This window comes from Hyla sarda, chromosome 6, assembly GCF_029499605.1.
Source record: "Hyla sarda isolate aHylSar1 chromosome 6, aHylSar1.hap1, whole genome shotgun sequence".
Lineage (NCBI taxonomy): Eukaryota > Metazoa > Chordata > Amphibia > Anura > Hylidae > Hyla > Hyla sarda.
In genome coordinates this window covers 202,496,902-202,518,134 of record NC_079194.1, presented here as the reverse complement: position 1 = coordinate 202,518,134, position 21,233 = coordinate 202,496,902, and the positions used below count along the sequence as shown (strand labels likewise).

Genomic DNA, 21,233 nt, shown 5'->3' with positions numbered 1-21,233 from the left:
AGTGTTTCTTCTCCTGTGCAGACCTGCGTCCTTAGAATACAGAGCAGGGGGGAGGGGAGGAGCTGTGTACTCAGCTGGATGAGATGAGGGGGCGTGGCTTATTCCTCTCATGCAGACAGAGGGGGAAAAAAAATCTGTGACATCTTGTCCACAACAGACTCAGAACTGTGGACAACAGTAAAAGAAAACCCTCTGAACTACAGAACTTACTGCCCAACAAACATGTAAGAAAAACACACACATGCTGCCAAAACATATAACACATGTATATTACAAAAAAACAAAAACTTACAGAGAAGATGCCATATAGTCAAAAAAATTAACCACCGGAGTACCCCTTTAAACATAAACTAAATGCACTGTTCCAAATTATTACGCACAGTAGGGGAGATGTATCATTCAAAGTGTACCCTACTCTTTTCTTTTACCGCCGTTTTTTCTGTCAAATATTTTCTATTGCAGCGTGAAATTTATCATAATTGTGTACTGTAGATGATGAACTCCCCGCCGCTTTGCACAGGCGGGAAAAGCTCTAGCTTACACTCTATTAAGACCTTTCTGCAGATTCCCGGATTTTCGCATTGTTTACCTCAAAACTTTTGCGGGTTCAGTCAGTCCTGCTGTCTGTTGACATGAGTGAGACATGACCGCTCCCTGCACGTCCAGAAAAAAGGCCCGACCTTCCACCTCGGCAGCCTGTGAGGTGCTCCAATCATTGGAAAATGAAGCTATCACAGAGGAGATTACCAACACTGAAGTGACTGTGGAGCCCAGTGATACAGCTGAGGGCCTCCCAATGTCACGTAAACGCGGCCGCAAGAAGAAAAATTTCTCAGAACGCAAAACAGAAATAATAGTAATTTAATAAGGCACATTAGGGCACGTAACAGTAGTTGATTACTGGAAAATAGTTAATGTGGGCAGGGTTATATGTTTACCCAGCTACTAAACATGCTAGATCCGGTAGTATAAAGAATAATGCAATAGACGGCACTCACCAGGCAGGGGTAGATTTATTGACAACAGAGAAACATCTCACAGGTAGCAGGCGGGGGAGCAATGGTGGAGGACAGGGCTACCTGGCTAGCACCGTCTTCCACCAATGCTCCCCTGCCTGCTACCTGTGAGATGTTTCTCTGTTGTCAATAAATCTACCCCTGCCTGGTGAGGGCCGTCTATTGCATTATTCTTTATACTACCGGATTCTTGTTGTGGCTGAGCACCACCGTCAAAGGCTTATCAGTGTCAGTTCTATGTGCTTCCTTGTGTTTCTCCATGCTCTTAGTCTCGTATGTGCTGGCTTGTTCCTTCTCTGTGCTAGTAGATGCTTGATCCAGATTGTTTATCTTAAAGGGGTTATCCACCATAGGGTGATTTTAGTGTATACCTGCCAGACAGTAATGGACATGCTTAGGAAGGATCTGGGCTTGTCTTGCGGCTAAATGGCTAAGTTGTGAGATTACCATATCACTGTGGCTAGCTTTTTGTGAACTGGTATTTCCTGTTTGAGTTTTCTTATTTGCCTACAAATCCCAGAATTCCATTTTCCTCCCTCCCACACATCAGCCACCCCACCCATTGAAACATAAATGAGCTGCATCCATTCAAAAGACCTGTGGTTTTCAATCAGGGTGCCTACAGCTGTTGTATTAGTTGCAGATTGATTTCTCTACCACCAAGCGATCCCTCCACCCATTGAAGCAGACAGGCTCCCGTCATCAACTGACTAGAGAATCAGGCCACGGCCGCATTGCAACCTGGGAAAAATCTGAGACAACAGTCGTTTTGTATGCTGTTAAAAATAAATATTGGGGTGAAAATTACATAAGAATTGTGAGAAAACCGTCACAGGTACAGACACCAGGGATCGACCGATATCGATTTTTTAGGGCCGATAACGATAATCTGTGGCGGTTAAGACCGATAGCCGATAATTTATACCGATATTCCGCTATAAATTATCGGCTATTTCTCTCTACAGTACTTACGTTTCCCTGCTGCAGCCTATAACGAGCCTTTCTTGCGGGGATGCGAGCAATAGGTGACGTCATCACACACGCCACGCAGGACTTTAGCGTCCCGGCGTCCTACGCTGCGGATGCCATGACATCACCAATCGCAGCACCCCTCCAGGAAGGCTCGTTATAGGCTACAGCAGGGAGATATAGGTACAGTAGCAGTGTGTGCCGACGTGTGTGCATTCTTCCAGCATTTAGCGCTGTTTGCCCAAAGCAGGGCTAAATGCCTGAAGAAATCAACTTCATGTCCCGGGTGTCGGGTGATACAAGTTCCACCTCCCTGTTTCTTGATCCGATGCATGGATCTGGCAGAAATCTTCCTCAATTCGGCTTTATCTGCACAAACCCATCTGTGCTCTGAATCAGCCACAAATCTCTTAATAGTGCAATGATCTTGCTTAAGTTTTCGTGAAATATCTAATGTTTTCAGAGAGATCCTTTTTCTTCCCCATATTGCTTGAAAATGGTGTCTGCTTAATAATGTGGAACACCCACCTTTAGTAGTTTTTCCTTAAATTGGGCTCACCTGGCAATCTAATTATCTAATAATAAGGGAGGACCTGCTTATCTCCAGGGGCTAAACATTTCTTCTTAGGGGGCAGAATTGTTAAAATTCTGTAACTCAGAATTCCCTCTAATAATATCATTCTTCATCCTTGCCAGGCCATCTATAGTTAATATACGGCACCTTCTAGAGCCCGATCTACTGCCAACAGCTTCATCAATCGCACACCCTCCTGACTGGCCAGCAATAGATTGAAGCATAGTAACATGACAGTATTGTGCGTGATCGAAGTCCTCAACACTTTACGCTAAACTACATCCTGAACACAAATCAATGGAACTTCCCCTTACTGTCACAAACACCAGTTATTAACCCTTTCCCTACAGGCACAGAAACACATTGTTTTTCAAAGTACTGTTGTCCCTCCAGGCAAACCTAAATAATACACTTTGATGTGGCGGTGCTCAGGGACGTTGCACCGCCCAGTACAACCTGCCAGGCTCAGGCTAAGCACACTCAGCATTATGTGCCAATAATAACATTAGGGTGACTCATGGCGCTGTGCTTAGGAACCCCCCTCCCCAGTAAATGCTCCTGAAATCCGGGCAGCTGGTGGAGTTGTCTCAAAGTATTTTACGAGAATGCTCCTTTCCACAAATGGGCTGATTCTGTTAGCATTGATCCCGGCTCGTGTTCAGGCTTGTCACTAGATAATTGCACAGATTGCACTTACAGGGTTTAATTGTCACTGTAGATCACTAGAGGATTGATGGAAGTAGGATCACCCAACACCACGTCATCTACAAGGTGGACCTGCGCTGCGAAATACAGAACATGCCCAGTGTCATACCAAGCAAACGGTCTCTTTCAGGTGCAATATGAACACAGGCGACTTACAACACCAATTCATGCTAGGACAACCATTTCTGAGCCGACTACATTGTACCAGAAGACCAAACCTGTACGGAAACCCAGCAACTGGTTCTTAAGTCACCAAATAGTCATACTGCTGTATGAGGGCTCTTTCTTCGAGCTGTAATCTGTAGTTTTTATTCGTACCACGTGAGGATATCATCACTTTTTATTCCTTTTTTTTTCTGGTATGTGAAATGACCAAAAATCTGCAATTTTAAGTCAACCGTACATTATCATTAAAAGTGGTATCCAAAGGATAAAATGCATGGTCACAGGGGTCAAGCCGCAATCTGGTGCAGCCCCCGGCTTTCTGTGCCAGGCGCTGCCTCTGAGACGGGGGTGTGACGTCACGGACACGCCCCCTAGTGATGTCACAGCACGCCCCCTCCAACCATGTCTATTCCCCACCCATAGACATGGATGGAGGGGGCGTGGTGTGACATCACTAGGTGGCGTGGCGTCACACCCCCGTCTTGGAGGCAGCATCCCTTTACCCCTTTAACGTTATATTTTAATAGTTCAGACATTTTGCATGCGACAATACCAAATGTGTCTATATAATACATATAACATTGAGTTGTCCTCAGCTAAAGAGCAGAACAATAAGCAGTCCTGCAGTGTACTGTACAGAGGTAATACTAGACAATCAGTGCAGGTCCTGGAGTATCACAGGGGTTACCAGTGAAATGGCCATGCCAATTCAGCAGCAGCGCCTGCCTATATGGAAGCTTACACTAACATGGAGGGTTTCCAACTCTCCCCAGGTCAATGACCAGGACATGTTGGATAAGCTGCCAACAGAGCTGTCTGGCAAGTCACCCCTCTGTTCTCCATTCAGAACACATGAATATTCAGTCAAGCCAAATGTCATGTGTATAGGTAAAACAGCCAAGATATCTGTAGGCCAAACAGCTATTGCAGGTAGCTTCAGCTAAATTAAAGGGGTATTCCAGGAATTTTTTTTATTTGACTATGCTACAGGGGCTGTAAAGTTAGTGTAGTTCATAATATAGTGTCTGTACCTGTGTGTGATGGTTTTCTCACAATTCTTATGTGATTTTCACCCCACTATTTATTTTTAACAGCATACAAAATGACTGTTGTCTCAGATTTTTCCCAGCTTGCAATGCGGCCGAGACCTGACTCACTAGTCAGCTGATGACAGGGAGCCTGTCTGCTTCAATGGGTGGAGGGATCAATCTGCAACTAATGCAACAGCTGTAAGTGAAAACCACAGGTCTTTTGATGGATGCAGCTCATTTATGTTTCAATGGGTGGGGTGGCTGATGTGTGGAAGGGAGGAAAATTGAATTGTGGGATTTGTAGTAAAAAAAAAAAAAAAAAGAAAAGTCAAGACAGGAAATATCAGTTCACAAAAAACTAGCCACAGTGTTATGGTAATCTCACAACATAGCCATTTAGCCTCAAGACAAGCACAGATCCTTCCTAAGCATGTCCATTACTGTCTGCCAGGTACGTCCTAAATTCACCTTATGGTGGATAACCCCTTTAAGCACTTGGAGCTAATAGATATCAGTCAAACCCAATTCTGGGAGTTGTACCTTTGCAAAAGCAGGAGACACACTGGTTGGAAAACACTCCCTGACACCATGGATAGAATCACATGTATGGGCCAAGAGTCAACCCCTGAAGCCCTGATATGTTAGTAAGGACATTACAGCATTTCATACCGCCACTGAAATTCTACTGCCAAAAGAATGACTCGGAATCTGCTCAGCAAACATGGAGGTGGCAATGTCCGCACGATTCTAATCCCGATTGATTCAGTTGACGCTGGCCACATTCTGAAACTCTGGATGGATTTTGTTTTGTTAGGAAAATAAAAAACAACAGCTGCAAAACCACAAAAATCGAACCTAATCCAACCTAAGGTGATTTTAGGATAGAGTAATATAGCCACCAGTCCACATCCCATCAAGGGTCTGATGACCTCAACTGGCAGCTGTCAGATTGAGTCATCAGATCCAAAGCCAGACCGGACTTGTAGAGGTAATAGTAGAAGGCTAGGATTCAAATAAGGTTTTTTCCCACCAGCAAAAACATTGGCATTTTTCCTGGTGTGCGGAAACAGACAGTTTTGTCCCCTGTGGCAGTTTTCTCACTGTCTTCAGGTACCACTCAGTGGGTAGGATGCTGAGCGCCCGGTCCACAGAGTGTAAGGAAGTGGGGAGTGATGTATAGCGTATACAGGGTGCAGAGCATCACTACTCACCTCCCCAGCCGTATAGTATATAGGAGTGCATAGTGTACTCATGTATACTATACAGGAGCCGGGAATCCTGTCACCAGACTGACAGGACTCCCTGCTCCTATAGCCCCTTTGGGCGGTATACAGGATATACAGCTATCTATAGATAGCTGTATATAGTGTATACAGAAGACAAGGTCTGCTTACCTCCCACACTCCTGGTCCCTGCAGCTCCGCACCCTAGTGATGACAGCATTAGGGGGCAGAGCTACAGACCAGAGGAAGAGTGGTAAGTCTGAGGCTCTGTTCACATTGTACATTTTGTATACTGTGAACAGACCTTCTGCCAGTGTCTTCCCAGACCGGGAGAATCCAGCTGTCGCTAAACTACAACTCCCAGCATGCCCAGACACTCAAAGGCTGTCTGGGCATGCTGGGAGTTGTAGTTTTTCAATAATTGGAGGCTCTCTGTTTGGGAAGACATTGCATTATGGGGGCTCTCCCCAGCGGAGAGCGCCAAAAATGTCCTAACCCATTTTTTGTGTTTCTTTTTCCTTCTCGTTTCAGATCAGTGTATGCAGAGGATTACGGCGGATTCGGAGGACTACTGCGGATAAACTGGATTTTTTTCCTTTTAATAAAATGGCTAACAAGGGCTGTGGGGGGAGTGTTTTTTTTAAATAAAATTATTTTTCCAATGTGTTTTTTTTTTTTTCTAGAATTTTCAGGCTTATTAGTGGAAGCCATCTTATTGACGGAATCCATTACTAAGCTGGGGCTTAGCGTTAGCCCCAAAAACAGCTAGTGTTACCCCGGTACCCACCGCCACAGGGGTGCCAGGAAGAGCAGGTACAAACAGGTCCGCAGTATCAAAAATGGCGCTCCTGGGCCTAGGCGGCAACAAGCTGGCGTTATTTAGGCTGAAGAGGGCCAGTAACAATGGTCCTAGCCCAGGCTGTTGCTGCATGGTTGGTATCTGGCTGTGAATAAAAATACCGGAACCCTATGCGTTTTTTTAAATGTATTTATTTATGAAAAAAAAAAAAAGAGAATGCATAAGGTTCCCCGTATTTTTATTCTCAGCCAGATCCCAACCAAGCAGCAACAGCCTGACATTACCAGAGTGGGCGAGGACCATTGTTACTGGCCCTCCCCACCCTAAATAACGCCAGCCTGTTACCACCTAGGCCCAGGAGCGCCATTTTTCACAATCTGGGCCTGTTGGTATCGGCTCTTCCCGGCACCCCTGTTACCCCGGTGGGTACCGGGGTAATAATTGGGGGTTAGCACTAGCTGTTTTTGGGGCTAACGCTAAGCCCCAGCTTAGTAATGGATTCTGTCTATAAGATGGCTTCCACTACTAGGTCTGAAAATTCAATTAAAAAAAATAAAAAAAACACGACACATTGAAAAAAATATTTTATTTAAAAAAAAAAAAACACTCCCCCACAGCGCTCTATGCCATTTTATTAAAAGGAAAAAAATCCAGTTCATCCACAGTTGTCCTCCGAAATTAGCAACAGGGGTTAATATAGCATGTATCTCTGGAATCGGACCATGAATTCGGGTTATCAACTGGCTCCAGAAAGTTAAACAGATTTGAAAATTACTTCTATTAAAAAATCTTAATCCTTTCAGTACTTATGAGCTTCTGAAGTTAAGGTTGTTCTTTTCTGTCTAAGTGCTCTCTGATGACACGTGTCTCAGGAACCGTCCAGTTTAGAAGCAAATCCCCATAGCAAACCTCTTCTAAACTGGGCGGGTTCCCAAGACACGTGTCAGAGAGCACTTAGACAGAAAAGAACAACCTTAACTTCAGAAGCTCATAAGTACTGAAAGGATTAAGATTTTTTAATAGAAGTAATTTACAAATCTGAAGAAAGCAGGTAAATGCCAGTGGATAAGAAACGTCACCTTTATTTTTATCGCATTAAAAGCATGGACATGGAGAGACTTCAGTCTGCATCTGATGAAAGGTCACATGACCTGAAATGCGTCATGCTTGGCGCTTATTCCAAGGTTTTTATTCATTTGTCTTACTGAAGTCTCTCCATGTCCATGCTTTTAATGCTATGAAAATAAAGGTGAAGTTTCTTATCCGCTGGCATTTACCTGCTTTCTTCTAATCTTGGAGGACTATTCTGCCGTGCGGTGACCGGGTGAGCTGACAATCTCTTACTTTGCCAATTTACAAATCTGTTTAAAGGGGTTGTGCGCTTCCCTGGCTTTCGGAGCTCTGCACGCAGTGTCCGGAAGTTCATTACTCCGAACGCTGTGTGCGGGCTTCCATGTTCGCGGCCGCCGGGCGTGACGTCACGCCCGGCCCCCTCGTGACGTCACGCCCGCCCCCTTAACGAAAGTCTATGGGAAGCGGGCGCGACCGCTGTCACGCCCCCTTCCCATAGACTTTGGTAGAGGGGTCGGGCGTGACGTCACGCCCGGCGGCCGCGAAAACGGAAGCCCGCACACAGTGTTCGGAGTAATGAACTTCCAGACGCTGCGTGCGGAGCTCCGAAAGCCAGAGCAGCGCACAACCCCTTTAACTTTCTGGAGCCAGTTAATATATAAAAAAAGTTTTTTCCTGGATAACCCCTTTAACTCAGCTCACCCACACTATAAACCTGTGTATTGGGTTTAATGCCAGAGTTTTTAAAAATGCCCAAAAAAACACCACAAATACGGCACTGTTTATTCGCCGAAAAAATACGCTACGGCCAGATGTTGGCTGAAAGTCAATAGGGATTTATAAAATGCCAAACCCAATTGGCCTTTCTTCTTTTGCCATTTTATTTCCACCCATCTTGTGCATAATAATTTTTCTTCACTCATGTCCTAGTGATGTGAAAGCTTGCGGCACGTGTGAGCACGCTGGTGTTTTTGCAGAGTGCATGCGCCACTGGCTAATCTTTACTCTGAAGTGAGAATGAAGAATAATGAATGCATAAGATGGGCGGGCATAGCGCAGCAAACAGAAAGGAAGCAGGTAAGCTCGGCATGTTGCCTCCCGCCTCAATTGTGCACTAAACCTAATTGGCATTCTAGCAACGGGGGCCATATCTTTAAAACTGCGGAACCAATTTAAGTAATAGTTCATTTTTCATCTGTTTACCTGCACTATAACCCAGTATATAACCCTAGTGTATTGGGTTTAGTGTGGGTGAACAGCCTGTCAGTTTACCTTAAAGGGGTACTCCGCCTCTAGATATCTTATCCCCTATCCAAAGCAAAGGATAGGGGATAAGATGTCTGATCACGGGTGTCTTGCCACTGGGGACCCCAGCAATCTCTACTGCAGCACCCACTTGTCATTAGCTGCACGGAGCAAAGATCGCTCCGTGCCTGATGACTCACGATACAGGGGCCGGAGTATTGTGATGTTACGGCTCCGCCCCTTTGTGACGTCACACCCGACCCCCTCAATGCAAGTCTATGGGAGGGGGCATGGCGGCGTCCCTTTGGATAGGGGATAAGATGTCTAGGGGGGGGTGGGGAGTACCCCTTTAAAGGGTACGTTTACACGTACAGGATCTGCTGCATATTTTTGCTACCCATTACAACAAAATCAGCTGCAGAAAATATGCAGCAGATCCTGTACGTGTGAACGTAACCGAAGACCCCGTTCACCCGACGGAAAATCGGTATATCTCTATGAATTCTGCATCCGCATGGGTTCTGTGCAGAATTCCGCAGGGTTTTATTTTTTATTTTTTTATCATTTGCAAAATCGGTGTGGCATTTCTGAACAGATTATGCATGATTCCGCAGCTCAGTAAAATATAGACTTTATTTAAATAAACAGTCAACTTTTGCGCAGATTCCATGTGTAATCTGCATGCATTCCGCACAAATTAGGCCGAAAGTCAGCCCCATTGACTTTAATAGGATTCCACAGCCAAAGTGCGGAAAAATATAAGACCAGACTTATATTGAGCCTGGTGTAGGCTCAACCAAATGAGCACAGAGCACACAGATCAATGGAGTTCTATGGAACTTCATTGATCTGTATGAGGAATCTAATGATTCATTTTTAAATTCCCCTAAGGGACTAATAATAAAGTTTAAAAAAATAAACAAAAGTTTCAAACACACACACTTTAACCCCTTCTATATTAAAGTTCACATCGCCCCCCTTTTGCCAATGTCCATATTAAAAAAATGTAAATATAACAAAAATAAAATAACATTATTTATCCAGTAGGTCTATGGCATTAACGTAAAAACATACCAAACCATAGAATTGCGTTTTTTTTTTTTTTTATAACATCATATCCCAGAAGAAAAAAAAAGTTAAAAGTGATTTAAAAGTCTGATCAACACCAAACAGCAGATTATGGCACATAAAATGAGCCCTCACACAGCCCAGTTTACAGAAAAATAATAATGTTATAGGGGTCAGAAAATGGCAATTTAAAAAAAACTATTCTAAAAAGTTTAGCAATTTTTTTTAATTAGAAAAAAATGACAAAAACCAAAATTTGGTATTGCTGGTAAAAAAAAAAAAATTTTGTACCAGGACAAGTGGATTGCCATGAGGGACAAGTAGATTGTGCTTCGTTTTTGGACAAGTAGTTTTTTTTTTTTTTTCTTCACACCCTGATTCTGCTGTGTGAATGAAATTGCAGAATCACATTAAAGTTAATGCGCAATAAAGTTAATATGAATTCGGCATGGGAAATTCATGCGCAATTACATGCGCAATTTTCTGTCGTGTGAACGCAGCCTAAGCGTAGGATCACACATAGGGATGTAAGAAAAAATCGATTCTCGCGATAATCGCGATTTTTCATTTGCCGATACAGAATCGATTCAAGATATTTTTGAATCGATTCTTTTAGGGATGTGGAATTTTTAATAAAACGCACTTTATCTTACCTGCCAACGAGCCCGCGGAGCTCCGGTACAGTCTGGTACAGGTGTTCGGTCCCCGGGCTGTATTCTTCTTACTTCCTGTTAGTCCGGCACGTCACATGGAGCTTCAGCCTATCACCAGCGGAGGCGGGACATCGCTGCGGCTGGTGATAGGCTGAAGCTCCATGTGACGTGCCGGACTAACAGGAAGTAAGAAGAATACAGCCCGGGGACCGAACACCTGTACCGGACTGTACCGGAGCTCCGCGGGCTCGTTGGCAGGTAAGATAAAGTGCGTTTTATTTTATTTTGCAGCCCGGACGGGATAACATGAGAAAAGTGCACGCCGGAGTACTAGATCGCCGCTGTCAAAGCTGACAGCGGCGTCTATTGGGATCTATGAATGCTCCCAGGTGGGCGATATATCGCGATGTATCGTCACCTAGACGGTATCGCGATATATCGCGATATATCGAATCGCCACACTGGTATCGCGATTCGAATCGAATCGCCAAATTCTTGGCGATTCACACCCCTAATCACACATGCTGTATTTTGTTGCGTATTTGCAGCTGCATATTTTCCTACCCAGTAGAGTCAATGGAAAGCAAAATCAGCTGCAGAAAATGGCCAGCAACATAGGGCACGTGTGACCCTACGCTAAGGGTACGTTCACACTGGCGTACCTCTTTTCAAACTTGCAGTGTATTTCCTGCTGTGAGTTTGAAAAGGGGCAGGGTCTCTGCAGGCTATCCCCAGCAGATTTTTGGCAGCAGAGTTTCTACTGTTGAAAATCCGCTGTAGACCCTATTAACTTTAATGGGGTCAGTGGTGGATTTTCAGCAGCGGAGATTTCGCTGCCGAAAATTTGCTGCGGATAGCCTGCGGAGACCCTGCCCCTTTTCAAACTTGCAGCAGGAAATACACTGCAAGTTTGAAAAGAAATACGCCCGTGTGAACGTACCCTAAGTGTACGTTCACAGTACATAATTCCACAAAGGAATTACAAGAGGTGAACTTTAACATCAGTGTGAATGGGTCTTCCATGAGACCTGTTCACACTGAGCAATTTCAGCTCGCTGAAATTGTTTCGCGCAAGGAAGGAACATGCAGGCTCTGCATAGCCATCAATGGTGATGGCATATGGCTGCGCGGTCCTACCGCTGAAGAATTATAGAAGTGGCTGCTAAACTGAATCCCCACCCGCTGAATTCTGTGAGCGGAGATTCAGATTAAATTGCCCAGTGTGAATGCACCCTAAAGGAGTTTTTCCATGAAGCAAAGTTGGTAAAATCAGCTGTGTACCACACATTATATATTATAGATAGGAGAACACATACTGTTTTAGTTAAAGGACAACTGTAGTGGTACACTTTTTCATATGCCCGTGCCCGGGCCTCAAAAACAAACAAAATAAACTCATACATACCTTCCTACGAGCCCCCGTTGGTCCGGCACAGGCCTCACGGTCCGGCAGTGCTGACGTCATTCCACTTCCTGGGGACGGGGACACCACAGAGCCGTCGGCGTATCACCGGCCGCAGCGATGTCCCGCCCCGGTCGATGATAGGTTGAGCCCACTGTCATGTAAGGAGCTCTGGCCGGCTTCTTACATGACAGTGGGCTCAGCCTATCACAGGCCGGGGCGGGACATCGCTGCGGCCGGTGATACGCCAACGGCTCTGCTACGTCCCCGTCCCCAGGAAGTGGAATGACATCAGCACTGCCGGACCGTGAGGCCTGTGCCGGACCAATGGGGGCTCGTTGGAAGGTATGTATGAGTTTATTTTTGAGGCCAGTGCATGGGCATATATAAAAGTGTACCACTACAGTTGTCCTTTAAAATGGCCTACATCCCTGTACTGTTCTGATCCACCATGATCACTTCTTGGTTTCCTCTCTGAACTGTGACCCTGCTGTTGCCAGGAAATATAGCCCACATTTTCCCACAATTCTCCATGATTGCATAAACAGTAGAGACTAACACGCAATATACAGGTGAACCAAGCATGCCTGACCGTCTCTGTGCAGGCTCTAAGACAGTCGTAACCAAGGGCAACACAAAAAAGGCACATCGGGGATTAGTAAGTGTATATATCTCTCAAACAGTACATTATTAGATATGCTTGAAAATATGCTTCATTTTTCATAATGCATCATTTTCGATCCATGTATCTTTGGGGTAAAACCCCTTTAATCCCTTGTATTGAAAGCCTTCTCCATCCCTGGCCATTTCAGCACTTATTCTCACACCAGCATAAAGACTTTGCCATTTTCTCAAGGTGTAACATTCTTAACTGCACAGTGGAAGATGGCCTATTGTCACCATTCCATTCACATACAAAGAAGCCCCTGTTGTCTGTACAGTCTGCAGACAGATGTTCTGTAGGCTGGAACCTTATTTCACTGCTATTGATCTGGAATCACATATGGAGGAAACATGGTCTAGACCACATATAGCCCCTTTATATAAAATAAAACAGATTGCTTATTTCTTATTGGTTACCAAGAGTAACAAAGCTACTTATTCTATGAAAAAGCTTGATCCTGAATCCTTAAGAGGCCTTTATTCACAAAGGTCCATGTCATTAACTACTTGGTTCACCATAGGGATAATTGGCTTCATTAAACACGTTCTTAGGAAAATTGTTCCTATTACAGGATTTTATCTAAAAGATCATTTGTTAGGATCCCAGTGGGAACCCCTATCAGAACACAAGAAGGAAAACATACACATATATAGGAAATGATTCTACATACCAACCATACCAAAACACATGGGAAGGAAATGGCAGAGGAAGGAGGATACTTTACTATATAGCAGGGACTCTTGTCATCTCAAGATGAAAGTAACATTAGAAAGCAGCTTCTGTCATTAATGTATTTCACTAAATAGCAAGGACAAGGGAAGTCCAACATATTACAGAAGGAAAATGGCATCAATGCATCAATGGCTCTACCAGAAGTGTACATTGCGTAATTCCGCACACCCGTTTCCTGCACAATGCCCACAGATGTCATTATACAAGTAAGGGCAGTGCCTAGGGGCGCAATGTTGGCACATGCAGATCAATGAATTCTGTCAATGATTTACAGCAGATGAAAGGCTAGATCTGCTAAGACTAAATCTGTTCTTGTGATGACTCTACTAGCTATTGAGCAGTATAATCTGGCAGTACATACTCCATTTATATGCCCTTTTTACTTACAAGGCATAGTAATCAGGCTGCAGGCAGACTACGTCTATTAATATTGAAGAGCCTGGATGGCAAACCTTAGTGTATTACAGAGCACCTGCAAGTCAAAGGCAAAATTGCTTTTCGCATCTCCTATTTGAGGCTTAAAAATGGATGAATAATTGCATGCAAACCCCATCGTGTGAGAGCGGAGAGAAAGGAGGGCGAGTAATGAGATACCCCAGAGATAAGCGGCACCTCCTGAATGATCTGTGCCCACGGCGGCTCGTACACCCAGCTCGGAGGGAGGGATGTCACTTCACATCCATTTCATGAATGCCAACAAGTTAGCAGAACACAAGTAACAACTAGTGTGAGAAAGAAGTAAAAAAAAAAAAAGTAGGGGCGCTCTCTCAGGTATAGTGGGGAAGTGGTTGGACAGCAAAAAAAAAACACTGCACCCAAAGTAATGTGATGTCCTGCTGGGGTTATCAGCATCGACAGCACCTCACCTGGGAAGTGGGTGGAGTGAAAGGCGGTCGGGGCAGTTGTGCAGCTCGAAATTTGCAAAAGGTACGGAAACGATGGAAACAGGAAAAAGAGAGTTATGAACAAGCGCTACTGCTATTGAGAAAAGGATTCAGGACGCCACTGTAGCACAGGACAGTTTATTAAGGTTCAAAGCAATAGGACAACGCGTTTCGGCACTAGCATGTGCCTTCCTCAGGTCCACAAAACAATTAATGTATGACGTCCTGTAGCCCGTGTTGTGCTAGGGTGGTGTGTATATAGCCCCACTGGCATAGGGGCTATATACACAAAACTATAAGACATTTTTAATAAAGTCTATCTGCAAAGTTACTGATTGAAATGCATTAGAGGAAGTCCTACAAGAACAGTTGCAGGAATAAACGTCACTAAAGATTGTCCCCTATGGGGCCATTTATGGGTCCCAATTGCTATATAGTGGGCATGCTCAGCTAACTGGCAGTGCCAAGAAGGATTAATGGGAAAATCAAGGTGAAGACCTGAGAATTCCTACATACATGTAAAATGTAAGCATAACTTATTCTCTGGGAGTTCTAAGGCAAGGCTGGACAAATCCCAGGCACCAGGACATCACATCAATTGAGAATTTCATCCTGGCACCTAGGTTTTTGTCAGCCCTTTCATTAACCCCTTCTTGACCCCTGACGCACATTTACATCATGATTCAGGTGAGGGAAGAAGGACACGCCAAGGGCATGCTATCTGCAGCTGACGGTAAGGACTGGCATCAGACATCGCTCTATTGCATACCAGGCGTTCTGATCGCATGCCCACAGGGTGCTGATCAGTTCTCAGCCCAGCCCAAGGCCTTACTAGGCATCGGTCAGTGTAGACCGTCAGCTGGTAGCTGATAGAGCCTGACTCAGGCAGGCTGTAGCAATAGAGCGCTGATCTCATAGGTCAAAGTAATGCTTATGCAGTGCTCTAAACATGCAATAAAAAAATAAAAATATATATACACACATATATATATATATATATATATTTTTTTTTTATAATTTTAGAGGAAAACTGTCAGCCTGTTCACCCACACTAAACCTCATGTGACTGGTGACTCCACATCACTAGGACGTGGAGTTGAAGACTATGAATATTCAGATAGCAAAGGTGGGATTGGGAGGAGACAGAAGCCCTGCCCCCACTGCGCAGTTCCCTGAATACAGAATGGGAACTTCAGAAGCTGATATCTCAGAGCCTACTGAAGCAATTTAAGTAAGTGACCCCCCTATGGAATCCTGGTCACCCACACCCAGTGTATTGGGTTTAATGTGGGTGAACAAGCTGACAGTTTTCCTTTAAAATGTTTTCCCCCCAATAAAAATTCAAATCACCCAAAAACATACTTGGTATCGCAGCATGCTGAATTTTCCAAACTATTAAATTACCCCATTCCTGATATTGCGTAGTCAATAACATAAATGAAAAAAAAAAAAATTAAATGCTATTATTTTTTTATTTTTTTTTGGGGGGGGGGGTCACATAACATCTCATAAAAAAAATTATAAAGAAAATTATTTTAAAAAAAAATTGTGCTGTTTGAAAAAATAAAAAATAAAAAAAAATGTGGCTCTTAACTGTTTTACTGGCTCCTGGATTCAAGACAAATGGGTCAAGTCCTGATTTAAGGAGTCACCAAGACTTTGTTATGAGGGGTGATGGAGAGGGGATCCCCCACATATGTCAGGGCCCCACCATGCCTCTTTATGGGACAGTTTACTGCCCTGCACCCACCGATTAGGTAAGTGCACATACTAATCCCGATGTACAGAGAGAGAGGTCCTCCCTAGTATTTTAATAACAATCCAATGCAATAACCAAGATAATAATAATCCAGGAGATAATGCACAGTAACAATATACATAGCCAGAACAAACAGAAGGTCTCCTGAGCCCCGGCCCAGCTGTAATCTCGGCCCCTGACAGCTGTCAAACGCTCTGATAGATGACACAATTACCGGCGCCTCTTAGGTAACACGGAGGACGGAGAACACTTCTCTGCCGGGGATTTCCGATCTCCTCCGGAAATAGCCGGAGCCTCCTCGGAACTGCACGAAAGCCGCCGAGCCGTGCACACTCCACCCACAATCCTTCCGAATCCCGCTTGGGCGCTGTCCACCTCCTGAACCGCTTCAATACGGCGAGTGTAAGGAGCGTGGGAACCGGGGACACGGCAAAACGCCGGAGAACGGATCCAGATATAATAGAAATACATGAGGGGAGGAGGGCAGTCAGCAGCGATTATCCTGCTATATGGGCTTTTATATTCATTGTACAACCGACCGGAGCGGACATCGATCGGCCCCGACCACACAGCACGGCTTCACACCGGAGCGGCACTTCACCCCACTACATTCAGCCGCCTCTGCAGCACCACCATTATCCTACAGACAGGCGAGGGCTACAACCACATCCATCGGGCGGCCATCTTTAATAAGGCCATCGGATCACCGAGCAGCTACACAGTCCCCAGATCACAGGGATCCAGCTGTCAGGGAGAGCCACACAGTCCCCAGATCACCTGGATCCAGCTGTCAGGGAGAGCCACACAGTCCCCAGATCACCTGGATCCAGCTGTCAGGGAGAGCCACACACAGTCCCCAGATCACCTGGATCCAGCTGTCAGGGAGAGCCACACAGTCCCCAGATCACCTGGATCCAGCTGTCAGGGAGAGCCACACACAGTCCCCAGATCACCTGGATCCAGCTGTCAGGGAGAGCCACACAGTCCCCAGATCACAGGGATCCAGCTGTCAGGGAGAGCCCCACATAAAACCCAGATCACCTGGATCCAGCTGTCGGAGAGCCACACATAAAACCCAGATCACCTGGATCCAGCTGTCAGGGAGAGCCCCACATAAAATCCAGATCACCTGGATCCAGCTGTCAGGGAGAGCCACACAGTCCCCAGATCACCTGGATCCAGCTGTCAGGGAGAGCCACACACAGTCCCCAGATCACCTGGATCCAGCTGTCAGGGAGAGCCACACAGTCCCCAGATCACCTGGATCCAGCTGTCAGGGAGAGCCACACACAGTCCCCAGATCACCTGGATCCAGCTGTCAGGGAGAGCCACACAGTCCCCAGATCACAGGGATCCAGCTGTCAGGGAGAGCCCCACATAAAACCCAGATCACCTGGATCCAGCTGTCGGAGAGCCACACATAAAACCCAGATCACCTGGATCCAGCTGTCAGGGAAAGCCACACATAAAATCCAGATCACCTGGATCCAGCTGTCAGGGAGAGCCACACATAAAACCCAGATCCCCTGGATCCAGCTGTCGGGGAGAGCCCCACATAAAATCCAGATCACCTGGATCCAGCTGTCAGGGAGAGCCACACATAAAACCCAGATCACATGGATCCAGCTGTCAGGGAGAGCCCCACATAAAACCCAGATCCCAGGGATCCAGCTGTCAGGGAGAGCCCCACATAAAACCCAGATCACATGGATCCATCTTAGAGCTAGCCACAGATTGCTGGATCCCTGTGATCTGGGTTCTATATGTTACTGGTTCTGATAGCTGGATCCCTGTGATCTGGGTTCTATATGTTACTGGCTCTGATAGCTGGATCCCTGTGATCTGGGGCCTATATGTTACTGGTTCTGATAGCTGGATCCCTGTGATCTGGGGCCTATATGTTACTGGTTCTGATAGCTGGATCCCTGTGATCTGGGGCCTATATGTTACTGGTTCTGATAGCTGGATCCCTGTGATCTGGGGCCTATATGTTACTGGTTCTGATAGCTGGATCCCTGTGATCTGGGGCCTATATGTTACTGGTTCTGATAGCTGGATCCCTGTGATCTGGGTCCCATATGTTACTGGCTCTGATTGATAGCTGGATCCCTGTGATCTGGGTCCTATATGTTACTGGCTCTGATAGAACCCAGATCACAGGCATCCAGCAATCAGAGCCAGTAACATATAGGACCCAGATAACAGGGATCCAGCTATCAGAGCCAGCTACAGATAGAACCTAGATCACAGGGATGCAGATGTCTGAGCCAGTCACACATAGAACCCAGATCACGGGGATCCAGTCACACATAGAACCCATATCAAAGAGATCCAGCTGATAGAACCAGTCATATATAGAAACCAGGTCACTGGGACCCAGCAACATATAGGACACAGATCACTGGGATCCAGATGTCAGAGCTAGCCACACATTCCCTAGATTACAGGGATAAAGCTTCAGCCACACCATTCTAGATCAGCAGAGTACCCAGACACATGAATGTAGAGATCAGTGGTCTTCAACCTGCAGACCTCCAGATGTTGGAAAACTACAACTCCCAGCATGCCCGGACAGCCAACAGCTGTCCGGGCATGCTGGGAGTTGTAGTTTTGCAACATCTGGAGGTCTGCAGGTTGAAGATCACTGGTATAGATAGAGACATGGTCCTTCTGATAACCCAAAAGATACCACCCTACAGGATCCTATCATGCAATTCCAATGCAGTAGCACAAGGGGGATGCACACTGCTCTTATAGTGGAATATATATATATATATATATATATATATATATATATATATATATATATATATATATGTGAGGTGTATCTGCCATACATCCAAACAGGTCTGGTATATACACATGGCTTATGTAATGCTAACTAGGCCAGTACAGTGAATTCACTGCAGCTGCTATACTAGAATTAACCTGTCAGTGCCATTATATATAACCAAACTACACCAATATCCTAACCATGGGATCAGATGCCAGTATTCAGGGCGATCTCCAAGTAAAAGCCAACAGAGCCCCCCTTCCCTGTACCCACCCACCTATCACACAGCCGCACTGTCTCCCCCTGCTGACCACAATGGGCTCACAATGATGGCGCTGGAGTCTGGCTCCCTGGGAGATCCCTGTCATGGACGATCTCTACATATAGGGGATCAGATGCATGTGACATGTACAAGAAGATACAGGGCACCGATGGCTGCCAGGGGAGGCCCCAAATCCCAGCGACCCAGCACTACGAGCACTCACTACTAGATTCAGCACCGCAGGCTGTGAACAGCTCCCTGCAATCAGTGCACAGGGCCAGGCACAAACATGGCGGCTCACACAGCATTAGAGGGGGAGGAGAAGGGGGAGGCAACTTACTTCATCTGCTTCACAATGGTGCTCTTCCCAGATTCCCCGGCCCCTGTAGGGTCAGAGAGGAAAAAAGACTTTCCATCAGGATGAATAGATGGAGGCCAGCACAGACATAGACACAGCAGTGACCACACTCCTCCCCAGACACATGAATTACACACAGCTGTCACCATCTTGATGGATGTGACAGAGGATGCCATAGAGCCACATTCACACAGGCATAGGGGTCCATGCACATCAGGGGGGGGGGGGCAGGGGATGGGGGAGCACTCCATTGTATAGTGTGCAGGGATGTATGGCTGACACATGACAGGGGGCTCACACACAGCACGGGGGGCTCACCCAGCAGCAGCAGCTTCACATCCTTGGCCGCGCTGATCCCGTCCTCCTTCAGATTCTTCTCGATCTGTTTGCTTCTCTCCAGCGCAGCTCTCTCCTCCGCGCTCAGGGTGCAGCCCATGACTGCTCGGGGGGTCCCGGGTCCGGCGGGAGCGGGGCGGAGGGGTCCCGGGTCCTTTTTCCCGGCGGTTGATAAGGGAGGGGGGGAAGGAGGAGGTGGGTTTGTTTCCTAGAACCGGCTGGAGGGCGGCAGGGAGTAGTTCCCGGTAGGTGTAGCGCCGCTTCTCACCGTCCGTCCGTCAGTCTGTCGCTTTCGGTGTATCCCTCCCGCTATCTCCCGGCTCTGTCTCTCCGCTGCCGCTCTGACGTCACTGGGCGCGCGTCCGCGGGAGCGGCCAGACACGGGAGGGGGGAAGGAGCGCGCTCTGGATTCAAGAGAGGCCCCGCCCACCGTCCTGCCCGCGTCATGTGATGCGAGCTGTCAGGGATCAGGAGGAGCTGCCGGTGTAACCGGGGTGCACTGTCCTGACCTGGTGGTAATACACTGCTCTGTACCGGACACCGGGGTCACCTGACATCACGTTTGTGCTGGAAATCCGACATCTTCTTTGGAGAGAATTTATCATTGTCTCTGTAAATCAGTGTTTCCCAACCAGGGTGCCTCCAGCTGTTGTACAACTACAACTCCCAGCATGCCCGAACAGCCAAAGGCAAGTACACTTTTAGGGTGCACTCACACCACGTTTTTGCAATACAGTTCCCGTATCAGGTTTCTGATGAAAAACAGATTCCTCAAAACCAGACTAAACTGTATCAAAACGTGTGTACAAATTTCAACCCGTATACAGTTAAAAACCATATAAGGTTTGAAAAATGATGTCCGGTTGCATCTGTTTTTTAAAGAAAAAAACATATACTTTTTTAACTTTTCACTCCATTTAGAATAAAGTTTCACTTGTTTGAAATTCCAAGAAAAAAAACTATGCAAAGTCAAAAACCGTATGGTGAAAACCGGATGGAACCATATGCACATACCGTTCTGTACGGTTCCCATTGACTCCCATGTTAAGAAAACATATACGGTTTAATACAGTTTTTCACCTGGACCAAAAACCATGGTAGACTACAGTTTTGGGTACGGGAAAAAAACTGACAAAACTGTACAGGGTGCAAGACGGACACAACCTGATGCATCTTTTGGCATACGGTTTTCAATGGAGAGTCAATGCATACGGTTTTCAATACGATTCCGTACGGTTTTCACATTGAAAACGTATACTGGAACTGAATTGCAAAAACGTGGTGTGAATGGACAAATGAGGGTAAAAAGAACTTGATTTAGGCCGGGTTCATATCACGTCTTTCCCTATACGGGACCGCATACGGCTGGGGGGAGCTAAAAACTTGCACTCCTGTATCCCTGCCCTATGCGGTCCCATATGTAATTCATTTCAATGAGCCGACCAGAGTGAACCGGTCGGCTCATTTTTACCCGTATGCGGTTTTCTACCGGACCTAAAACGGTGGTTGACACCAGTGTCCTCTAGCTGTTGCAAAAGTACAAC

General features: G+C 46.1%; 1 protein-coding gene across 2 annotated transcripts in view; it reads right to left on the bottom strand.

Annotated features, from left to right (window-relative positions):
• Positions 1-20,065, bottom strand: part of GNAO1 (G protein subunit alpha o1) — a 215,412-nt gene extending 195,347 nt beyond the window's left edge. Inside the window, exons 1-2 of one of the 2 annotated variants that reach the window (XM_056526266.1) lie at positions 19,672-20,065; positions 19,336-19,378 (exon numbers count right to left, since the gene is read on the bottom strand). In XM_056526266.1, the coding sequence (XP_056382241.1) occupies positions 19,336-19,378; positions 19,672-19,789 (161 nt within the window). In that variant the 5' untranslated portion in view covers positions 19,790-20,065. The remainder of the gene's footprint in view (positions 1-19,335; positions 19,379-19,671) is intronic. The other variant, XM_056526267.1, reaches the window with a different exon arrangement.
• Between the last annotated feature and the right edge of the window lie 1,168 nt (positions 20,066-21,233).